This window comes from Macaca thibetana, chromosome 10 (genome assembly GCF_024542745.1).
Source record: "Macaca thibetana thibetana isolate TM-01 chromosome 10, ASM2454274v1, whole genome shotgun sequence".
Lineage (NCBI taxonomy): Eukaryota > Metazoa > Chordata > Mammalia > Primates > Cercopithecidae > Macaca > Macaca thibetana.
In genome coordinates, this window is record NC_065587.1 from 63,701,707 (window position 1) to 63,724,124 (window position 22,418).

The 22,418-nt window shown below is 50.3% G+C and overlaps 2 protein-coding genes across 5 annotated transcripts in view; both read right to left on the minus strand.

The window, feature by feature from the left end:
- The window catches only part of MYL9 (myosin light chain 9), a 345,283-nt gene extending 336,635 nt beyond the window's left edge, over positions 1 to 8,648 (minus strand). Inside the window, exon 1 of the mRNA XM_050807337.1 lies at positions 8,645 to 8,648. The gene's annotated coding sequence lies outside the window, so the exon portion shown is untranslated. The remainder of the gene's footprint in view (positions 1 to 8,644) is intronic.
- The window catches only part of EPB41L1 (erythrocyte membrane protein band 4.1 like 1), a 126,554-nt gene that overhangs the window by 8,164 nt on the left and 95,972 nt on the right, over positions 1 to 22,418 (minus strand). For 3 of the 4 annotated variants that reach the window (XM_050807000.1, XM_050807001.1, XM_050807002.1), the window contains 8 exons: positions 16,678 to 18,609; positions 14,560 to 14,970; positions 12,060 to 12,164; positions 9,990 to 10,073; positions 5,477 to 5,563; positions 4,592 to 4,675; positions 2,483 to 2,563; positions 2,033 to 2,149 (listed from right to left, as the gene is read on the minus strand). In XM_050807000.1, coding sequence (XP_050662957.1) covers positions 2,033 to 2,149; positions 2,483 to 2,563; positions 4,592 to 4,675; positions 5,477 to 5,563; positions 9,990 to 10,073; positions 12,060 to 12,164; positions 14,560 to 14,970; positions 16,678 to 18,609 — 2,901 coding nt within the window. The remainder of the gene's footprint in view (positions 1 to 2,032; positions 2,150 to 2,482; positions 2,564 to 4,591; positions 4,676 to 5,476; positions 5,564 to 9,989; positions 10,074 to 12,059; positions 12,165 to 14,559; positions 14,971 to 16,677; positions 18,610 to 22,418) is intronic. The other variant, XM_050807003.1, reaches the window with a different exon arrangement.

The window sequence follows — 22,418 nt, forward strand, 5'->3', positions numbered from 1 at the left end:
TTTATAAAAATAAATAGTAGCTGGGACTACTAGTAGCTGGGACTACAGGCACCCACGAACCCCCACTCCTCATTTTGTATTTTAGTAGAGACAGGGTTTCACCATGTTGGTCAGGCTGATCTCAAACTCCTGACCTCAGGTGATCCACCTGCCTCAGCCTCCTAAAGTGCTGGGATTACAGGTGTGAGCCACCATGCCTGGTCAGGTGAAATTAATTTTAATAGTACATTTTACCTAACCTGATGTATCCTTTATCATTTAAATATGTAACCAATGTAAAAATTATTGGGATCATTTATATTCTTTTTTTCATATTAAATCTTCAAAATCCTGCACGTATTTCACCCTTAAAGCACATGTTTTTTAGACTAGCCAATTTCAAGTCCTCGGTGGCCACGTGCAGCTAGCGACTACCATCCCAGACAGCACAGAAAGAACACTTCCATCACTGCAGAGAGTTCTGTTGAACAGCCCTAGTCCAGACCAGAGGTTAGCAGCCTTTCAAAGCAGCAGGAAAATGTTTCAGTGCTGCTTCTTCTGACATTAAGGGGTCTGGTAATCAAAGGAAAAGAAACATTCTTGTATCTTTCTAGAAAAGACTGGTTTCATTCATTCAAGGAAAAGGGCAAAAAGGAGACCAGCGGTTATATTTGTGGGGTCTTTGAGATGGATTTTTTTTTCATTGTGGTAGAACCCGTGAAATGTGTGAGGTGCACAACTCTAAGTGTGAGAAGAATTTTATAAATGTGTTTATATCTATACACCCATGGAACCTACCCAGTTGAAAATAGTGACATTTCCAGCACCCTAGAAGATTCCTTTGTGGCCCTTCCCTCTTCCTTGTGAATACTGCATCCCAGAAGTAACAGAAAAATCAGAAGGATATTTTTCTCAGATAGAAAATCAGAAATATTCTGATTTTCAACATTGTAGATTAGTTTTGTTTGCTTTTGGACTCCCTATGAATGGAATCATACAGTTTATACTTCCTGTGCCTGCCTTATTTTATCCAACTCAATGTCTATGGGATTTTGTTTTATAGATCTGATAAGATCTGGTAAATTTCCAGAGGGCCCAGAAGAACCCCTCCCCTAATTCAGGCTGCTAAAAGCCCTATCTGCCCCAACATCATCTTATTTATCTTATTCACCAAAGCACTGATGGCCTACAATTAAACAGGAGAATATAGGTTCCCTAAGATTTTGGCCCCTGCAGGTCTCAGAAGTCAAGATGCAATCATGCCAGGTGTGGTGGCTCACACCTGTAAGCCCAGCACTTTGGGAGGCTGAGGCAGGTGGATCACTTGAGGACAGGAGTTTGATACCAGCCTGGCCAACAAGGTGAAACCCCATCTGTACTAAAAATGTAAAAATTAGCCAGGTGAGGTGGCGCACACGTGTAGTCCCATTTACTCGGAAGGCTGAGGCAGGAGAATCACTTAAACCCAGGAGCCGGAGGTTGCAGTGAGTCAAGATTGCACCACTGCACTCCAGCCTGTGCAACAGAGACTCCATCTCAAAAAGAAAAAAAAAATTGCAATCAAGCAAGACAGAAGAGATCAAGGGCTCTGGTCATCATGTCCCCTTAACAACATTCAGTGACTTGTAATAGAGAGAGAGACTCAGGGCCAGGAATGTGGCACTGGGCCTAGTAGGACTTTTTCTGACTTCTGGTTTATAGGCAATGCCCAAGGAGATAATGAGGGCCTCCATTTGTCCCACCTCAATATCCACTGTCATTCCTCTCTCCATTTCCCTCCCTTTAAAAACATTTTTAACCACTTCTGGATTTATTTTTCTGGATCTGGAGCCTGAAACCCCAAAGAAGCCAAGGAACCAGGCTTCCTTCCTCTCCCCACGGACTTGTCTCTCGGGGAGGTGCCCAAATCAGCAAATCAGGAAGGCTGGTGGGGGGGCGGGTCAAAGTTGCACTAGGGGTCAAGCCATTGGGTTCTCAGATGGAAATGGCCCTCAGAGGATCTTGCTTCTGATCCCTCCTCTCTCTCATGGTTGCTGGGCCTCAGGAGCCTTACCTGTGGCTTCTTGTCCCTCTCCTCCGGGGATGGGTCTGTTTCTCTGTATACGACAGCTTTGGTTACCAGCATATCAGGATGCTGCAGTTTGGCCTCCTTGATGGCCAAAGCCAGAGCCTGGTGGTAAAGAACAGCAAAGGAAGGAACCATGAAATATCCAAGATGAGACAGACTGTGAAGAACAGCAAGCCCTCTAGTGCACAGCTGGAGAAACTGAGGCCCAGGGAGGGGCAAAGTCAAACAATTAAAGGGACAGACTAGAGCTCGGCTCTTCTGGCTCCTTCTGGCTCCCATCCAATGCCCCTTCCTTGGGGGTTTCTTATCTGAACAGGGTCAGCAAGAAGTGGACACCTTCTCTGCCCATGAGCGTAGCCATCCATGGGTAACCCGACATAGGAGGGATTGAGGACTGGGCAGTGGCACTGGGAAGAACGGTCCCTACCCCCATACCTGGTCTTGATCGACATCTTCATCCCCAGTAATGATGATTCGCTTCTCGATCCTCGTCTCAGAAAACCCTCCTTTCACAGTCTGCAGAGGGAGAGGGAGGTGAGGTCACTCTTGGGTCCTGTTGGGGCAGCAGCCTCAAGAGGGGACCTACCCAAATCATCTGTCAAGGGCAGGGTTGAGAACCAGCAGTTACCTTCTCTCCTGACTTCCTCAGATTTTTTCTTTTCTGGTTTTGGACTTTGAACTGCAGATCTTGTCTGGTTGCCACCACTCCCCAAAAATACCAAACCACCCCATCTAGGTCTTCCAAGCCCAGCTCCAATGCTGCCTCTCAGACACTGGTTGGCAATGCTTCTGCCTTCCTGCCTTGGTACTCCCTGAGTACTGAGTCTGTCTCTCTCACAGTTCTGGACCTCTCTGCCTGGTGCCGACCATATGTGTGTCTGTGGCCATGTTCACCTCACCAGGCTGCCAGTTCTTGAAGGCAGGGTCTGTATTTTGTTCATCTCTGTATCCCCTCCTCTCCCACTCCCTCACCCAGTCTAACCAGGGCAGTGCTGAATGCAGATTTGTTGAATGAACACATGAATGAAATGTGAATGGTGACAAGGTTCTGCCTTGAACGACTTCCAACAATACTACAAGAGAAAATTAGATTGATGATACTTATGACCTCTGCTGTTTTCTGAAGGCACAGGATTTGGACAAGTTTCGAAGTAATAGCTGAGGCGGGACCTAATTGTTTGGCATGTTAAAGCAGGGTGGTGTCTGTGGGGAATCCCAGCTGGAGTCAGGAGTGGATAGAAAGAAGAGGGGGCTCCCAGTTGGCAGGGACTTTGGGAAGAAGAGTTTCCTGAACTGTCTGCTGTGGGCGTGGGATGTAAAACCTCCCATAAAGCTTTCAGAGAAGTCAACATTGCTGAGTAATGTTTTTATTGAGAGTGGGTTCTCTGTGGGGTATGTGAGAAAGTGCTGAATCCTGCAGAGGCGCAGGCAGAGGCCAGGACAGTCTGTGCATGAAGGCCTGGTGCAACTGACCAGAGTTCTCCTCTGATGGCTCATCAACCTGGCTGCTCCAGGCCTCCAGCCCTGGCTAGGCGCCCTCCTGCCTTCCTCCTGGCCACATAGGTATGGACGCATCAGCCCGCCTGCCTCCCAACTAGCCCTTGTCCTTATTGCTGGGTCACCCAGGAAGGCTTCCCTCCTTTGTCCCTACCTCTTCCCGCCTGGGCTCCGACTCACACCCTGGTCCAGGCCCTCCCTATCAGGCCTGAGTTATTTACTATTCGTCTCTCTCCATACTTCTCCCTCTTCTTTCTCCCACCTATCTATACATCCTGGTGGATCTGATATTCTCTCCTTAAACCTATTTTCAATGGGTTACTCTCCAATCTAAAAATCTTCATGGCTTTCCAATCTCCCTGAGGCCCAGATCCTCCAGAGTCAAATGTGTCCTGGTATTTGTTATTTGCTCTATATTCCACCTCCCTGTCCCCAGTACAACCTAATTTCCCAGATATACCCCTTACATGTGATTCTCATGTCCCATAAACAGGCCTCACTTATGGCTACATCCAGCAGCCCCTGGCACAGAGGCCAACACAAATAAAGTTGACACTCACTAACATCTGCTCAACAAACAAACAAACAAATAAGCAAACACACAATTTCTGCTTCCCTCTTCTGCTTTGCTTAGAACACCTGCATCTGTCTTCTCCTCCCTCAGGTGTCCTGCCTGGCTTTCCAAGACTCTACTCAGTCCCTACTTCTTCTAGGAGATGTTTCCTGATTCTTGCAGGGCCTCTCATATGTCACCCCATCTAGATTCCTCCAGCATTTTCCATCTACAAGGTGCACACGCCATGGTTCACAGTTACTTGAAAGAGGAGAGTATTGTTCCCTCTAGCCTGGCTGTCAACACCGTGTGGGAAGGGCCCGTGCCTAGAACAACATGTGGCACAGGACAAAGCGCACAGTATTCCAGAAACTGGTAAACACTACAGGTTTTCTCTGCCCACTTTACAGATGGCGAAGCCAAAGCTGAACAACGGTTATGACCTTCTCGCCTGCATCTCGGCTGGGGGCATGGGGCACCCTGCTGCTACTCACTTTGGTGACATGGGTGGTGGTGGAGGTTGAGAGGGTTTCCGCAGTGGCGCCGTAGGTGCTGGTGAGGACATCTTTCCCGATGATCTGCAGAATATAACCACCCCCCACCCAGGGTGTCAGGTAAGGACACTGGGCTCTGGAGGGGTGGGGGCGGGGTGGGGTAAAGGGCCCCGTGAAGGTGACACTTCGAAGCCAAGATGCTTTGAGCCATTAAGATTTCAAGAATACTGGAATCTTCAGAAACCTAGACCCAACAAATTCTCAAACCCTGGAATCTGAGATTCCTAGACGCTGAGATTGCCTGAGGCCCAGAATCCTAACAATACCCTATAATTTAAGAATCCTGGCATCATGGAAGAATGACCAAAGGGATCCAAGGTGGAAACACAGCCCTCCTGACGCCCCAATCTGTCATAGCCAGGTGCACGCTCTCTACGGAGCTAAACAATGAGAACCACAGACTTGGAGAATGCAAGAGCTGAAAGAGACCCTACGGTGACAGACTCAGGGTCACCGGGCAGGCACCAACAGAGGCAGGTCCAGAATCCAAGCCTCTGGCCTCCTAGTCCATTGCTCTTCCTGGTTAGTAGGGAGGGCAGATGCAAAAGAACCATCAGCGGCACCACCAAGGTGAGGGGCCGCTTCACCCTCACACGCCACCAATGCCCCACTTACATGTGTGGGCGGAGGGGAGAGGGCCACTCATGAGATTCTAGCAGGTACCAGGGAGCTCTGTTGGCAACTGAAAAGGGTCCAGTTTCCTGGTTCTGCACCTAGAAGGGTGCCTTCTGGGCTCAACACTGCACTTCCTGCCAGCCATACATGGGTCTATGCCCATATTCTCAGTGTGGAGTCCCCTAGCCTGAGCTGGCCTTGCCCACTTACCGGAGAAAGAGAACGGATTTCCGTGGCCACCGTCTGTGGGCCTGGGATCATGGCAGCTGCCCCCTTCCCGGACTTGAGACTGTTCTCCTGGGGAAACAATAGTGCTCAGATGGCCAGCTCTCAGCCGGGTGGGCCCCCAGGATGGCCGGAGCATGTGGCCACGTAGCTATCACGACCACAAGGTTGAGTAGAAACAGTAGAAGCAAAGGACTGAAGGCATCGTTCAGTTCTGCCTCCTCTCACTCATCCCTTGCTCACTCAGGCACACACTCGTTCACTCGCACACTTGCACAGTCACTCATTCAACCAACATTTACAGACTGTCTGGCATTAGGAACACTGTAGTGCTCAAGACATGGCATTGTTCTCCAGAAGCACTAGCAGAGGAGTTGCCAGATTCAGGTTCGTGTCCTGCTCTGCCACCTTCGAGCCATGTGACTTGGGGCAGAGCCACTTCCTCTCTATGGGCCTTGCAGATTCATCTGTAAAAAGGGACCCTTGCCCCAATCCCACAGAGAACCTATGAAGCCAATGGAGTAGAAAAGGTTTTGCAAACCAGAATACATAGGATAAATATAGGGGCATAAGCTGGCTATTTAGAATATAATAATAATAATGACTTTCTGAGTGCTTGCTATGTGCTAGGCATCGTTTTAAGGATGTTACATGCCTTATCTCATTTAATTCTCATAACACCGGTAAGGCATTATTTTTAATATTCCTGATTTGCAGATGAGAAACTGGAGGGTGAGAGAAACTTAAGTGTTCAGTCCCCCAGCAAGCTAGTGGTAGAGCTGGAACTTAACTCCATGTTGTCTGACTCCAAGTCTGACACACTCTGCACGCCACTCTGCCCTTGGGAATCTTTCCCTTCAAACAGCCCTCTTGGCCCTACCTTAAATTCTAACTGCTAGATCTTCCTGGAATTGTCCCCGGACTTACTGCCCCTGATCTGGCCAGGGCCCAGCTGCCTGCTTCTACCTCCTACTTTCTGCACCATCTCAGGGCTCAGCCTTGTCTGTCCAGAGACCCAGAACTGTGTCCATTCTGCAGGTCCTCAGTGGCCTGACCTCTTGTTCTGGTCCGGGCATGGCACTAGATCTGGACTTCTGCCTACCAAGGGGCAGGTGAGAACAGAAACTCACTGACTTTCCCCTGCCGCTCCCACACCTGTATCCAGCTGAGGCTGCCAGCAGCCTGGTTCTTTGGTACTGTACCACAAGGCACGTTCCCAGATGCACCTGCAGTTCCAGAATGTGGCCCAGCAGCAGGCTTTCCAAGGGCAGCTTCCGGGCTCAATGATTCCTTTCCCCTTAACAGACACTAACCCCTCTGAATCCTAGCATCATTCTGGGAAGTTCTTCCTTAAAGCCTCTTATTCTCTCATTGTTCTGTCTTTCCCAGGGCAAAGCCTCACCTCCACCTTCACACTGAAAACAGAGGCTACCACTAGGGACTTCAGTCATTCAAAACAAGGCACCCTCTGCTCCTCCTTTCCTCTCCTCTATCCTTGGCCAGTCCCATCACCTGCCTCTAGGAGGAGCAGTTTCTCTCCCTGACCAAGGCAAACAGCCCTCTCTTCCTCCACATTCAGGCTCTCCTCACTTGCCACCCGCTCTCTGGGCCACCTCGGCCACTCAACAGCTTCTGCTGCCTCATGGAGGTCAAAGTCCCCTATCCCTTCACCTGTAGCCCAGATCTTTCTTGGACCCTAGGCCTTTAAAACCGGTTGTGTCCTAGACATTTTCCCCTGGAAATGTTCCACAGGCACCTCAGATTCATCCGATCTCGAACGGAATTCACTGCTTCTTCCACTTCCAACACATGCTTGTCACTAAAGAGCACTTTCCCCCAGTGCTCTGTTTATATCAGCAGAGGAATCAGCTGGAGGGCTTGGAAAAACACACACTGCTGGGCCCCACCCTAGAGTTTCTGAGTCAATAGGTCTAAGGAGGAGCCCAAAGGACCTGCCTTGCTAACAGGTTCCTGGAACCACATTTTGAGAACCACTGGTTAGTGAACAGTGTCACGAGCTCATCTTTCCTCTTGTCCCCTGAACATCCTACCAACGACCAAATCCTGGGCTTTCCTCCCCCCAGGCATCCCTTAACTCTGACCCCTTCTCTGCATCCACCTCCTTGCACTCCAGCCCCAACCCAGCCTGGGCACCAACGTCTAAGCTGGTTCCCTGCCTTCTCTCTCTGTCTCTCCCAGTGGCATGTGGGCCCCAGATCTCAGGGATGTTCCCTTCTTTAGCTGGATTCACAGTGGCTGGTACAGAACTGTACACATCATGGGTGTTCAATCAACACTTGTGGAAGGAAGGAGAGAGAGAGAAGGAGGGAAGAATTTTTTGCTCAAGTCCCTCATCCAGAGGTTGCTAGAATAATCTTTCTAAAACAGAGAAACACGTATCTGATGACATCATGTCCCTAATGTAAAAAATTTAAGTGATTCCCCATTGTCTGCATGACAGAAGTTTGAATTTGGTATATGACATCTGAGGCCCATCAAGCTCTGGTCTAGACTTCCTTTCCAGCTCTTCACCCCCGACTCCTCCTCCATGTGCTTGACATCTGGCTTTCTTGACCACTGGCCCTTCCCCAAATGCTATGCTTCTTCCCTTCTGCCCTTTGCACTTGCTTTTCCCACTGTCTAGAATGCCTTTCCCCGGGACTGTACCTTAATTTATCCTTCAAGCACAGCTCACTCAAATGTCCCTGCCTAGAGAAAGCCTTTCCTGGCTCCTCCTGGCAGAGCTGTCACCCCATAGCTGCCTTCCTCGTGGCCCCTAGGAGAGTGTTATTACCCTATCCCATGAAGGCAGGAAAGAAGTAACTGCAGCTCACATCTTCAGACCACTTACTATGTGCCAGGCACTGTTCTCGGGGCTTTGCACAGATTGCTTTGGTTCCCCCTCACATCAGCCCTTTGAGCACATGCTATTACTGCCCTCTACCCTCACCCATTTTACAGAAGTGAAAACTGAGGCTTGGAGAGGTTCAGGTGACTTGCCCAAGGTCATCCAGCCAGGAAGTGGGACAGCTGGGCCTTGTTCTCCACTGTATGCCCAGAACCTAAATACAGGGGCACAGCACATTAACGGTGCTCATGACGATCATTTGAATGAATGAATCCCAGCAGGCAGTATAGTTTCTTCAACCGTATCCCCCATACCAGGCAGATAGTAGAGACTAATAAATGTTTTTGGAACAAATGAATGAATGGATGGATGGATGGATGAGTAAATGAATGATATAAGTGCCTGCTCACCATACGCATGGATTTAAATTTAGCCCTACAAGCATCCCAATGACACGTGCTGAAGGACTGAGGGGAGAGGAGGAACTGAGTGACCAGGGAAAGGTATGCAAGCTGGTAACTAGTTTGGACTTATTGATCTTAAAATTTCTGTGTATTCAAAACCTACCTGCTGGCTAGTCTAGATTGATGGAATTCCCTTCCTATGTATATGTCAGGGGGTTGGCAAGAAAAAGCATTTGAAAACAACTTCTCAGTGGCTCAAGAGAGATCTGGCTCCAGCACTGCTACCTTTCTTAGCCCGAGTAGCGGCCGCAACTGCAGCCCCAGCCCCATGTGGCCGATGTTCACAATGGTCAGGATTAAGGGAGCAGAGCAGAGTGGCTGGGGTTGAAAGTGGGGCTCCTGGTGTTAGAACGCCTGTGGATAACCTGGCACTACCACTTATTAATTGTGTGACCTTGGGTAAGTCGCTTTACCTCTCTGAACTTCAGTTTCCTCATCTGTAAAGGTTGTGGAGGGAAGAGCATCCACTGAGATGATCCACTCAGGAGTCTCAGCACATTGCCTGGAACCACAACCTGTGTGCCGAATGCTATCTGTTCTGTTTAATCATAAAGGATCTAGTATTGCCGGGGTCTCTTAAGAACTGCAGAATGGGGATTACTGCCATTTTACAGATGAGGACACCTGAGGCCAAGGGTCTTCCTTCATGGGTCAGACAGCAAATAGGTAGCAGAACCATGAGGTCCCTCAATGAGGGGGGTGGTCCCAAAAATCCTGTTCCAACTTAGGGTCACCGCACGCCATCTACTGACCAAGGCAAGGAAGTGGTCTAAGACAAGAGACAATGTGCAGCCACCAGGATGGGTCCACAGGAAGGACTCCAGCCTCACCTTCAGAGTGGAGGTGAGATGAGCCAATGAAATCTCAATGCAAGGTGAGATTCGTGGGTGCCAATAACCAAAGAGGACCATCCTCTCTCTCTCCCTGCCGCGGCTGAGATGGTCTAGATAACTGACACTCAGGGATTCCACCACCCACATTACTCACTTTGGAAAACTGAGGCCTGTCTCTATGTCTTGTGGCAACTAAAGCCCCAGACAATAAACGGCTGATTTATGTCCCATGCCTGATACAGCAAGGGCAGCTCACAACTTCCTGAATCAGCCAGGCGATGTTAGCTTGTCCGCTGGCTGTTTGGCGGGGCAGGGGGCTGGTCAGAGAGGGAAGCCTCCTGGGTTCAACTTACCATGGTGGTCGATATGGTCTCCGTGGTGATGGAGGGAGTGGTTGCTATGAACTCCCTCCCCACTGAGGCACTCCCATCAACCTGCTGACCAGAGGAGGAGTCGTTAGAGCTGGGGAGAGCCGGGTACACCTGCAGCATCTGTCACCTGGGCTCACGGCCTCCCAGTTACAAAGTGACAGGCTGTGTGAGTGAACATCACTGGCAGGGGGCTGCACACAGACCAAATCACAGAGGTGCAACAGGCCCTCATTACATTTCAACCAGTGTATCTGATAAATAAAAAATAATTTCAGACTATCTGGCAAATTCTATCCAAATTGCAATGAGTGTGATTTTTGACCTAGCCATCTCTAGGAACTGACTCTTTGGATATAACCTTTGAAAAGCTCGCCGAGAAGTACCAGCAAGGAAATTCACGGCAGCGCTGATCATGAATTGCACGAAACAAAAACAACCACAAGGCATGCCATTGGGAGACAGTGAAATAAATCAAGATTTGCCTCCTAAGTGAGATGAACAAGAGTAAGGTGGGTCTATGTAGGCCAACAAGGAGTGATCTCCAAAATAATTACTAAGAAGAAAGGTAAGGTGTAAGAAAATGATCGCTTCTGTGTAAACATTGTTAAGTATATAGAGATGTAGGTATCTGTGTTGGAATAGGCTTATATATTTTTCTGGGTGGTAATATAAGAAAAATCCCATTTTGTTCTGTTTGAATGGTATAACTATAAACTTTTTTTTGTTGTTTTGTTTTTATGTCGATAAGGGTTACTGGGCTGTGGGATCTAGGGCCAATTTTAGTTTCTTTATACTTTTCTGTGGGAAAACACAACAGAAACACATGTTACTAAAACAAAACAGGTCAGGGGGGAAAGCAGCTTGCCCAAGGTCACACAGCTCATCAGAACTCAAGAGTCCTGACCTGTAGTAGGCGGCCTCATAAACTCCTACTATCATTATAAAAGTGGGAGAAAAAAACTCTGGAAACAAAAAGAATTGCCCATGTTGTATTGGTTTATGTCTTATTTCAGTTTTCTCTTTGTCTCTCTTTTTTCCCCTGTCACCCAAGCTGGAATGCAGTGGTGCAATCCTAGCTCATAGTTCACTGCAACCTCGACCTCCTGGGCTCAAGTGATCCTCCTACATCAGCCTCCCGAGTAGCTGGGACTATAGGCATGTGCTACCACGCCCAGCTAATTTTTGTATTTTTTGTAGAGATGGGGTCTCACTATATTGCCCCAGCTGGTCTTGTACTCCTGGGCTCAAGCAATCTGCCTGCCTCGGCCTCACAAAGTGCTGAGATTACAGGTGTGAGCCACTGTGCCTGGTCTTATTTCAGTTCTTGAGAAAAACGTTAGCCTAAGAGCCAAAAAGCTCCTAGCATTGTAGCTCTTCTGGCCAGGAAAAACCAAGAGGGCATCTATCAGACCCTCAATCTTAATTTCCTAAGTCTAAAAAGCACGGAAGGAGTGCAGGGAATGGACTGGAAGTGGTGGACCTGTGCCTATGCCTGATGGCTTTCTCCAGGTGGTCAGGGTGCTGCTTCTTGTCAAGACACATGATCTTTGGTTTTCTTCTTTCACTTTGCTCATTTTACTGATCTGATGTGGAACTCTAATACATAAAAAATGACCCAAGGTGAGCTGTTCTGACTGAAGCTGAATTGGGATCTCTCCCTCTTCTCTCCCCAAGCAGCTCCTGGGATACCTCAAGAAACCTCTCCAACTCCTTGAAGCAATGTGAACATCAAGGTCCCAATCCACTAGCCAGTACAGTCCTCCCAATATGCCCAGGAGGAAGGGGTAGACAGGGTCATTCCTATTTTATGGATGGCTAAATGGAGGCTTTAAGAGGTATGGTCTGCCCAGGACAAGAACCTACTTTACCCATCACCCCTTCCCAGAGCTCAGGGAGGACACTGAGGCACAGAAGAGCATCAGGATTAAAATGTGGGTTCCAGGGAAGCTGAGATTAAAAGGGTTGGCCAAGGGTTTTGGCCACAGCAGTGAGGACCCTACCACCAAATGCCCAATACCTGTTGCTTAGGGTACATTGGAAGGCACAGGTTACCTGGGTGTTATCCATAGCGGAGACTCTGGTCTGCAGTACGGCCTCCGGCTCAATCTTCTTTCTAATGGCCAGACTGCTGACAGTCATGGTTTCCGTTTTCACAGGCTGTAGGAAAAGGAGGGAGAATGCTCTGTAACTGAAACCCTAGCATGACCCTTGCTCACAGGCAATTGCAGTGTGGGGTCTGCAGGCTATCTCCTATCCCCACAGCTGGCCACATTTCTGGAAGGGTACTCAGGTCCGGGTAAAAGAGACGTGGTGTGATATCATAGACAAATAGCCTGCGAGGAGAACCAGGACCATCACCAGGACCAGGTAGGCCTGCCCTGCGCCCCTGTGCCACACACCCTCATGGTGGCTATAAGTTGTTTTTTAGGCTACTATTAGAACATCTACCATTTTATTAACATACTATATGCCAGGCCCCAGGCTAAATGTTTTGCTTGTATACATAATGTCAACGAATCCTGAACGACTTCACTGGTGCGCTCACCACCTCTCAGCTGCTTCAGCCGAACTCTTTTTTTTCTTTTCTATTCTTTTTTTTTTTTTTTGAGACAGAGTCTCCCTTTGTCGCCCAGGCTGGAGTGCGACGGTGCGATCTCGGCTCACTGTAACCTCTGCCTCCCAGGTTCAAGTGATTCTCCTGCCTCAGCTTCCCAGGTAGCTGGCACTACAGGCCCACGCCACCACACCCAGCTAACTTTTGTATTTTTAGTAGAGACAGGGTTTCACCATGTTGGCCAGGCTATTCTTGAACCCCTGACCTCAAGTGATCCACCTGCCTCAGCCTCCCAGACTGCTGGGATTACAGGTGTGATCCACCGCACCCGGCCTGAACTCTTCTTTAGAGCAAGAACCACATATGCTTGGAGGCCTGCAACATCCAGGCAGGAGATGTCAACGAGTGAAGAGCGTTTGTTGAGGACGGGCGAAGTAGAGGGGTCCATTTGGGTATGGCCAGCTGTGACTATGACCTTTGAGCGTCTGATTGTTTTTTTTTTTTTTTTTGAGATGGAGTCTTGCTCTGTTGCTCAGGCTGGGGTGCAATGGCGCAATCTCAGCTCACTGCAACCTCTGCCTCCCGAGTTCAAGTGATTCTCCTGCCTCCCGAGTAGCTGGGATTACAGGTGGGTGCCACCACACCTGGCTAATTTTTGTATTTTTAGTAGAGACAAGGTTTCATCATGTTGGTCAGGGTGGTCTCGAGCTCCTGACCTCAGGTGATCTACCTGCCTTGGCCTCCCAAAGTGCTGGGATTACAGGTGTGAACCATCATGCCCGGCCGGTTTTTTTTTATTTTTTTCTTGTTTTGTTTTGTTTTTAAGAGACAAGGTCTCACTCTGTCATCCAGGCTGGAGTGCAGTGGCATGATCAAAGCTCACTGTAGCCTCAAACTCCTGGGCTCAAGTGATCCCCCCTGCCTTCTTGCCTCAGCTCCTGAGAGGCTGGGATTACAGGCACAAGCCACCATGCCTGGCTGAAGGGGATTCTTATAGATGGTTGCAACCCTGTAACCCAGCCATTCATCCAGTTAATCATCTATTAGTGCCTAGTATATGTCAGGCCTTGAGGAGCTGCCACCTGGTAGGAGAGCAGGCTCGTTAGCCACTGACCTGACCGCTTTGGATAGTGCTGGAGCATAGGCATTACAGGGCAAGGGGGTAAGGGGGCAATACTTCTGCCCAGGGTGGTCAGGAAAGCAAGCCCCTGCTGGGAAACTGACATTTGAACTTGGTCCTGGAATATGATAGGTTTGTAAGGCACCGAAAAGGAGAAAAAAAACCTGCTCAGAGAGTATAGCATGAAGTGAGAGCCCGGAGTGGCTAAGCTTGTATGTCAATGCTGGGAACGTTGGGGAAAGGAGAATGTAGGAGGGAGCCTGGGTCTAAAAGAGATGAGGGGGCAAAGGAATGATATGGACAGATGTGCCTTAGAGAAATCCCTTCACAGCTCTGCAGAGGAGACCACAGAGAGGCCCAGAGACAGTCTGTCCCTCCTCAATGACCACATTTTCTCTCTTCCAGGAGCTTCCATTACCACCCTGAGACCCCAGGGCCAGATGGATTTAAACTGCTTCCCCTTCCCTGGGAAGCCCAGACTCCAGAGAGATGAGCCTGGGCCTGGATCAGGAAAAACCATTCAGCTTTCAGACCAGGCTGCAGGAGCCCCCAAGAGTCCAGAGACGCATGCTCTCTGCAGGTGCCATGCAACACAGGTGGGGGTGGGGGGGTCAAGTAAGACCAGACTACCTGTCATCGCTCGACCTCAGCAAGCAATGGGGTCACAGGGTTAAAACGCCAAGGAGCGCGTGTTAGGGGTAAACCGAGATGGCAAACATGCGAGCACAGAACCATGCTGTTCTGTGGAGGGGCAGTCATGCAACACGAGACAGAGCTTCAGGCTGCAGGCTGGGTGCTCGGTCTTCTCACAGGTAGTCCCGGGCCCTGTGAGCATGCGGTGCCCAGCGGGCCCGGCTCTTGAGGAAGCTCCACTGTACCTCAAACTGGGGCATATCCGGAGTGGAGCAGGCCCCTCGATCCGGGCTGTCCTCAATGCCCCCAGACTCATCATCCTGGCTGGTGGCCCCCTTGTTAAGATCCCGGGAGAACACCAGGCCCTCAGTGTCTGAGTCGCTTTTGTCCCGGTCGAGCTCAGGCAGGCTGCGGGAGAAGTCTTCGAAGGCGCTGCCGTGGTAGTCACCAATGACCGTGAAGTCCACCTCAGCCTCCAGGCTGGACGTAGAGCTGACCGTGATGCTGGAGCACTTGCGCTCAATGGCCAGGTGGTTGTCCTTCAGGAACACCGTGTCCCTCTCCTGGTCCTGGTCCTCATCGCCTGTGTCACTCTCTGGGGCCCGGGGACGTGGTGGTTTGACTTTCTCCTCGGAGCCCTCCCTCAGCCCTGCTCTCTATGGCCAGATAAAATCAAAAGAATGGGGATGTGGGGTGGGGAGAGAGAGAGAAAGAGAAATCAAGACGGTGAATGTCAGGAGAAATCTTGGGGCTGCGTTGACATCCCGAATGGAAGAGCAGACCAGGAAATGAAAAACACCCCAGGAAAGGTTCCTTGAAATCATAACAAGCTTAAAAAAACCAAAAACGACTCAAGAGTGGAGAGGCCCCTTTCTGAGGGTCTCACACTGATGGCGCAAGCAAGTACAAAGCAAACGTCCTGCCAGTGAGTCCTGGACAGGAGGCTCCATCCAACGGTATTGGATCTGGGAGCTTATTGGAAGCAGCATTGCACGAAAGGCAGGGATGGAAGCCCGGACCCCAGGCCCATCCGTGCAGGCGGGTGTTGAGAAACAGAAACTAAGGAGGGAGATCCAGGGATTCAGGGAGACCCAGGAAGGGAAGGCAGAGAGGTTGGAGCCAAGAGCTTTGAGGAACAAAAGAGGAAGCCAACATGTTTGTCAATTCCACTGAGTCTCCGGGGGAGGGGTCAGCATCTACTAGAGAGAAGAGCAATTTGGGGTCAGGCCTTTTGGGCACAAGCTTCTTGGGAGCTGAGTGCTACGCTGGCTCTACCCTGAGCTCCATGAGTAGACCACGGGCAGGTCAGAGAGTAGAGGCTCTGGTCCCATCAGTGTAATTGACAACAGCGGGCCAAGGCAGTGCCTCGGGGAACCAGCAACTCTTGTCCGACATACATACCTCTCAACTGGCCTGTCAGGGATTAAACACCACACACACATTTTTGGCTGGTTCATGACATTCTTTTTAAAGACCAACCTAATACCCATGAAAGATTTGTAAAGAACTTGGCTTCTGGTTCTAGGGATTCAGTGGGCTTAGACATTCACTTGCTAAGCAAGCCTCCATTTAGCCAGTTTCTGGAAGGTTGAGAGGTGTGAAGGAGACATTCCAGACAAGCCAGAGTTGAGCAGCACAAGAGGTGCTGCCACAGCAGGTGGGAACCTAAGGCGGCGATGCATCCTGGCCAGGTGAAGGTGACCGGGTCATCAGGGCACAGAGGGGCTGCAGAGACCTGAGGGCCCAAGGGGCTGGTGAATCTCAGGCGCCCCCCCTTCCCAGGGGTGTTGGCTGCTAAGTTGGTGGAGTGCTTCTCTTCCCTGACCGCATCTCCGGATTTGTTCTGGATTAGAGAAGACAGTTAGTCTTAAGGAGGCAGAAAGAAACTTGGCACTGGGACTGAGAGGGAACCAGAAGCGAAGGATGGAAACCTCTGGACTGTCAGTTTTCCCAAGGCGGGAGAACCAGGGATGGGAAAGGATGAAGAAAGATCGCTGGACAAGCCAAGCAAGGTAGGCAGGAACCCAGCGGGTAGGAGCGGCAAGGCAAAGCAGGTGTATCATTTGCTGGTGATGGCGCCACCTTCTCCATGGGGGTTGTGTGACCCTCTGGGCACCAGGTCACACCAAAAGCTGAGGGTCTTTGTGGCCAAGCTAACATGGGCCAAGCAGAGAAGCCCATCATTCAGCCTGAGCTACACCCAGGCTCCTTTAGGGAAAAAACTCACAGGGATGGATAAGCAGCGTCTGATTGCAGTAATGACGAGGGGCCACTGAAACATGCTTCTAAAAACTACAGAGCATGCGGCCAGCCCCCATGGGTAGGGAGCAGCGGTGGGGGCGGGGGCTCACGCGGCCAGTTACCCCAGTTCCAGTTGCTTCTGCCAGTGTGGTTTCACAGCCCGAATCGGGGGACACAGGCTCTAGTTCTGTGCGTGCTTCCTGGTAGGATGCAGGAGTGTCCTCCCTGAAGTGTCTGGTAGCCAGAGGCATCAATGTAGAATGTGTGGCTTTGGGGCTAGCAAAGTCCCCTGGGGGCTGGAGTTGGGCGAAGCCCAGGTCTGAGAGTGTACTCCACTGCTGCTCTGCCTGTCCCGCGGGGGCCTCTGAAGACAAGTCATTTGGAAGGGCCCTTGCTTCACCCTCGCTCATTCGGCGAGTTTCAGCTCCATGGGTCTCGAATATCCGAATTTTATTGGCCACTGAGGTCTTGCTAATATCTTCTATGGAGCCCTCTTCGACCCCCGCCTGGAAAGAGGTCATCTCTCTTTGCTTCCCTGAAGGGAACCCCAATCCCAGAGGTATGCGCCCCTCAGCTTCTTCAGGGACTACTCTGGGCTTTCTGCTGGTGATGGAAGGAGGCCTGCGCTCACTTCCTGTGGCAGGGGACACCACAAACCCTACTTGGTCCTTGGGCTCTGGGCTGGCTTTCAAAAGATGGACATGTCTGAGAAAGGGCTCCCTGAGCTCCGAAGGCTCCCCTGACCCATGGGAGGTTGGGCTTGGAGAAGCTTCCTCCAGAGCTGCCAGGTCCTCAGAGTGACCAGGGGAGGCCGGCAGGGGGATGATCACCTCCATGTGAAGAAATGCTGAGGCCTCACGGTCCTTCAGCTCAGCCCCTCCTTTCTGGATGGGAACCACTCCCCTCTCTTTGGGCGGGAAGTTGCCTCTGCCTGGTTTGGCTGGCTTCCTGACATTCAGAGGGATGGCCCGAGGGAGGGCGCAGGCCTGGGGTTCGGGACGCACACCGCATCCTCTGTGAGGAGGGTGTTTCTTCAGTTCCTCTGTGGGACTTTCCTCAGCCTTTCCCAGCAAATCTCCACTCACGGGGGCCCCTTCCTCTCGGGTTGCGCTAGCTGTTGGGTGGGGAAACTCTCCTTCCACTCCCCACTGAGCATCTTCCCAGCCTTCAGCAAATGCCTGTCCTGCAATAGGTCCCTTCAGGTCACCAGGTCCTCCATGGTTCTTGGGGGTCTCTGCCCCTTCCTCTGGGGAAGCCATGTGGGCTTCGTCCTTGCTCCTGCTCGAAACAGCAGCAGAAACCCTCAGGTCTGAGGAATTTAGCGCTGGCCTGGGCTCACCTCCAGGAGGGGCATCCAGGCGCCCTTGTCTCTCCTCCAGGGGTGGAGGGAGGACTTGGTCTTCTGAGTCTTTTTCTTCATAGTTTAAATAGAAGCTCCTCTCTGCACAGGAGGTATCAGTTTCATCACTCGACTCAGCTCTGGCTTCTGCGTGGGCTGGATCCAATAGAAACGACTGGAGTCCTCCCTTGTCGGAGGCTGGAGAGAGGACGTCCACCTCTGCTGGCCTGGTCCCTGAAGCAGTGGGTCTCCCACAAGTGTGGGGCTCCTCCAGCCCCTTCCTCAGCTCTGTCTGGCCCTCCGACTGACCATGTGACATGCAGCGGTTCCTGATGGTTGCCTCTCTGGTGTCTGCCCTGAGCTTGGAGCCCTTGAGGAGCTTTTCTGTCAATGTGCGGCCAGAAGACAGGGCAGCCCCTCCTGGGCTTTCCCTGATCCGGGGGCTTTCCTCCCCCACTGACTCAAAGTCTTCAGGACTTGCAATCATTTTTCCTCGTTGCTGGGTGTTTGCTCTTCTGGTTCCCACCATTTCTTCTGTGGCCACTTCCACTTTGAACTTGTCCACCAAAACGTCTACCTTGGAGAGTCTGCCGTCGGCAAGGATACCAGCAAGGCCTGTCTGCCTTTCTTCCTGATGCATGGTGGTCACTTTTAGGAGACCGAGCTCTTCTGGCCTAGTGTACTGTCTTTCTATAAATACCCAATGCTCTGAACCCTGTGTTTCAATTGGAGCAAGAAGAGTTAACATGAAATATCAGGCACCTAAAGAATGGGTGAGTTTTTCCCTTTGTAAGAGGGGACCAATCTACCACTGAAATGTTTGACTTTGGGACAGCACATCCCCAGAACTGGCTGGGGAGAGGAAGGCATGATGTGCCAGCCATTCTCATCAAGGTCCCTCTTCCCATCAGGTGCTTGATAAATTATTGACCAATTTTCCTCAACCACTGCCCCCAACTTGATAAAATGGGATGGGGTCTTATGCCCTCCCCCATGTCAGCCATGGGGAAACGGAGATCCATGGATGGGCCAGGACCCTTCCTCTTCCTCTTTTAATAATATAACTGCCACCGTCAGAGGGGAAAGTCGTTTCCATCACATGGAATCTTTGAATGTTAGAGTCAAAAGTACTCTTACGATGTTATCCAGTCTCATCTCCATATTGTGTAAGTGAGGAAACAGGTCTAGGGAAGGTCAGTGACTTGTGCAAGGTCACTGTTAGTAGAAGATAGAGTCAGGAAAAGAAAGCCTGATTTTTGAGGCTGGAGATCTTTGCTAACTTATTTTACAACCACGGAATATAGGTGCCAACTGTGATCTAACGGCAAGTTGAAGGGATGCGTTAAGTTCCACAGGCCACAGCCTGAAATCAAACCTTTCTACGAGGACTTCTGGGAAGAAAGCAGAGTAGTTGTGGAGATACCACTTGGCCAGGTTAGTGCCAGGCACCACAATGGCTTAAACAGCTTGAACACTGTAGGGTTCAACTCAAAAGAAACAAATACCAGGGCCCATTCTAATTCTAACAAAACCCATATAAAGAGCAGAAAAGGACTGAATAGAATGCATCAAGGAAGGGAGAGAGGCAAAGATCCAAGCATCATCGTGCATCAAAAGCACCAGAGGCCAGCGCGGTGGCTCACACCTATAATCCCAGCACTTTGGTAGGCTGAGGTTGGCAGATCATGAGATCAAGAGATCAAGACCATTCTGGCCAACATGGTGAAACCCCATCTCTACTAAAAATACAAAAAATTAGCTGGAATGGTGGCACGCACCTGTAATCCCAGCAACTTGGGAGGCTGAGGCAGGAGAATTGCCTGAACCCAGGAGGCAGAGGTTGCAGTGAGCCGAGAATGTGCCACTGCACTCCAGCCTGGCGACAGAGACTCCATCTAAAAAAAAAAAAAGGCTGGGCGCAGTGGCTTATGCCTGTAATCCCAGCACTTTGGGAGGCTGAGGCAGGAGAATTGCTTGAATCTGTGGGGCAGAGGTTGCGGTGGGCCAAGATTGCACCATTGCACTCTAGCCTGGCAACAAGAACAAAATTCCATCTCAAAAAAAAAAAAAAAAAAAGCACTGGATCGCAGCACTGTTAGGCCATCTCCCAGCAGCCTCTACCTCCCCCCAAGAGTTCTTCAAACAATGCCTGGGACGGGATGATGGACTTCTAGGATGGTTAGAAAAGCAGGAAGGTAACTGGGTTTTTCATCTTGTGGCCACAAGATCCTTCCCACAAAATTTTAACGGAAGTCGGCTATGTGACAGAAATACAGAGCTGCCCTGGTAAAGTTGGGGGTGTGGGTGGCCTTAGTGCCCTGAGGTACCTCCCTCCTTTGAAATCACTGCCCCAACTACAGCCCCTCCATGATACAGATATGGAAACTGAGACCTGGAGAACATCTTGCCCAAGGCCATACAGGGAGCAAGTGGAAAGGCAGGCCTCGAACTCAGTCTCTGACGCCAAGTTCTGTGAAGTGTGTCCTCTCCACCCTACCATGACCACCTCCACAGGGAGACGTGCCCAAAACTGCTCCTAGCAGCAGGAGGGGGAAGGTTTATATGACCTTGGGCTTCTTTTCAGGTTATGACTTGGTGAGGAGTCTGTCAGATCCCATAAGATCTGAAAAATTTTGAAGGCCCAAGAGAGCATCATAAACTGTGTTCCCCACGGTGTTTTGAGAAAATCTCTCTGATTGTCAGGGAATCAGAACCCATTAAAATAATCTTGTCCAGGGGAAAGCGAGATAAAAGGAAGGGGGAAAGGTCTAGGTAGAGTCTGGGGTGGGTTTCTGAGCTTTTACTTCAGGTCATTAAGCCTTCAGGACCACAGCTCCTGAACCATCCCAAAGGGACGTGCTTTGAGAGCCTATGGAAGCTAGGTCCCATTGCTCATTTCCTTGAGAAGCAGGTTCCTTCAGCTGCCTCCATTCCAGCTGTACTGACATCATCCGCCTGGTAATAATGGCCAAAGCTAGTCAATGAGCCTCCTTCTGGGACATTCCTGCCCCAATTCTAACTAGCAACTAGGCTAGATAAGCAAGAGTGAGTGGGGTGGGTGCTGGCAGAGAATGAAAAATAAGACTGCATGAAGAAAGGGGAAACGTACAGTGATTGTTAGTTACTATGTGCCAGGCAATGCCAGCCCTTTGTCTAAGTTATTAAATTTAATCCAAATGGCAACTTGTGATATCGTTATCCTTATTTCAGAAGGGGAAACGGTATCCCAGAGGGGAGAGGCCATGCGCAAGATCACAGACTGAGCAGTGGGGGACAAAGTAAAACGTAGGATCCTGAAGGGGAAAAGAAGACTGAACAAAAAGAGAAAAACTTCCACTGAAGGAAAGCACGGGTGGAGCCACACCCCTGGCCCGCGGGGTTGGCGTGAAAGTCGTTCTAACCTGAATCACAAGATGGGATAATGTTACGGTAGCCCCAGGTAGCCACAGCCCTGCAGCCATTCAAGGCACATGACAGGAAACTCTCCAGCCTGGCTGTTCCCCTGACTCCAGGCTGTTCAGGCCCCTCCTGGAGCTCTGGGTCACATTTTGGGGCCTGACTTTTTTGTTTTGTTTTGTTTTGTTTTGTTTTGTTTTTGAGACCGGAGTTTTGTTCTGTCATCCAGGCTGGAGTGCAGTGGCGTGACCTTGACTCACTGACACAGCCACCTCCCAGGTTCAAGTGATTCTCCTGCCTCAGCCTCCCCAGTAGCTGGGATTACAGGCACGCACCACCATGCTCAGCTTATTATTATTATTATTATTGTTATTATTATTATTATTATTATTTGTATTTTTAGTAGAGACGGGGTTTCACCATCTTGGCCAGGCTGGTCTCGAACTCTTGACCTCAGGTGATCTGCCCAACTCAGTCTCCCAAAGTGCTGGGATTACAGGTGTGAGCCACCTTGCCCAGCTAGGCCTGCCCTTTATAAGAGGAGGGGTTTCAGGATAAGGGGCCCTCCAGAAACCATGTCCTGGGAGAAACTGTGAAGAGAGTGAAGTGTTCTAGGGAAGGGGAGGTGTTCAAGTCTCTGAAGGGCTGGCCTGGAGGAGGATGCAGAGCGGCAGTGGGCACCAGCGGGCAGAATGAGGCCTACAGGCTGCTGATTTGAAAGGGCAGGTTTTAATTCAACACAGAAACTTCCCAATAGTTAATGGGCTGCCGCCAAGGACAGTAAAAGTACCCGCTGTGGAAGAGGCTGGATGGACGTTACCAGGAGAATGATGGGGGCGTGGGGTGCAGGTTGTGGGCTCTGCTCCCCAAACAGGCACCTGTCCTTGGTCACAGGAGCATCTCTGTGTCCAGGACATCTCTCTGGCCCTGTCCTTGGTATGCTGTTGACTCCTGTCCGATTTCCCTCAAGAGAGTGCGCAGATAGTTTTGTTTTTATTTTTAGATTGAGGAAAAATGCATAGAGTAGAAGTATGATTTATGTTTTATCACTTATGTAGCTCATTTATGTCTTTCTTAAAGTTCCAGCACGTTTGCAGCAGCTACGGAAGTTTTCTCTGAGAATGGAGA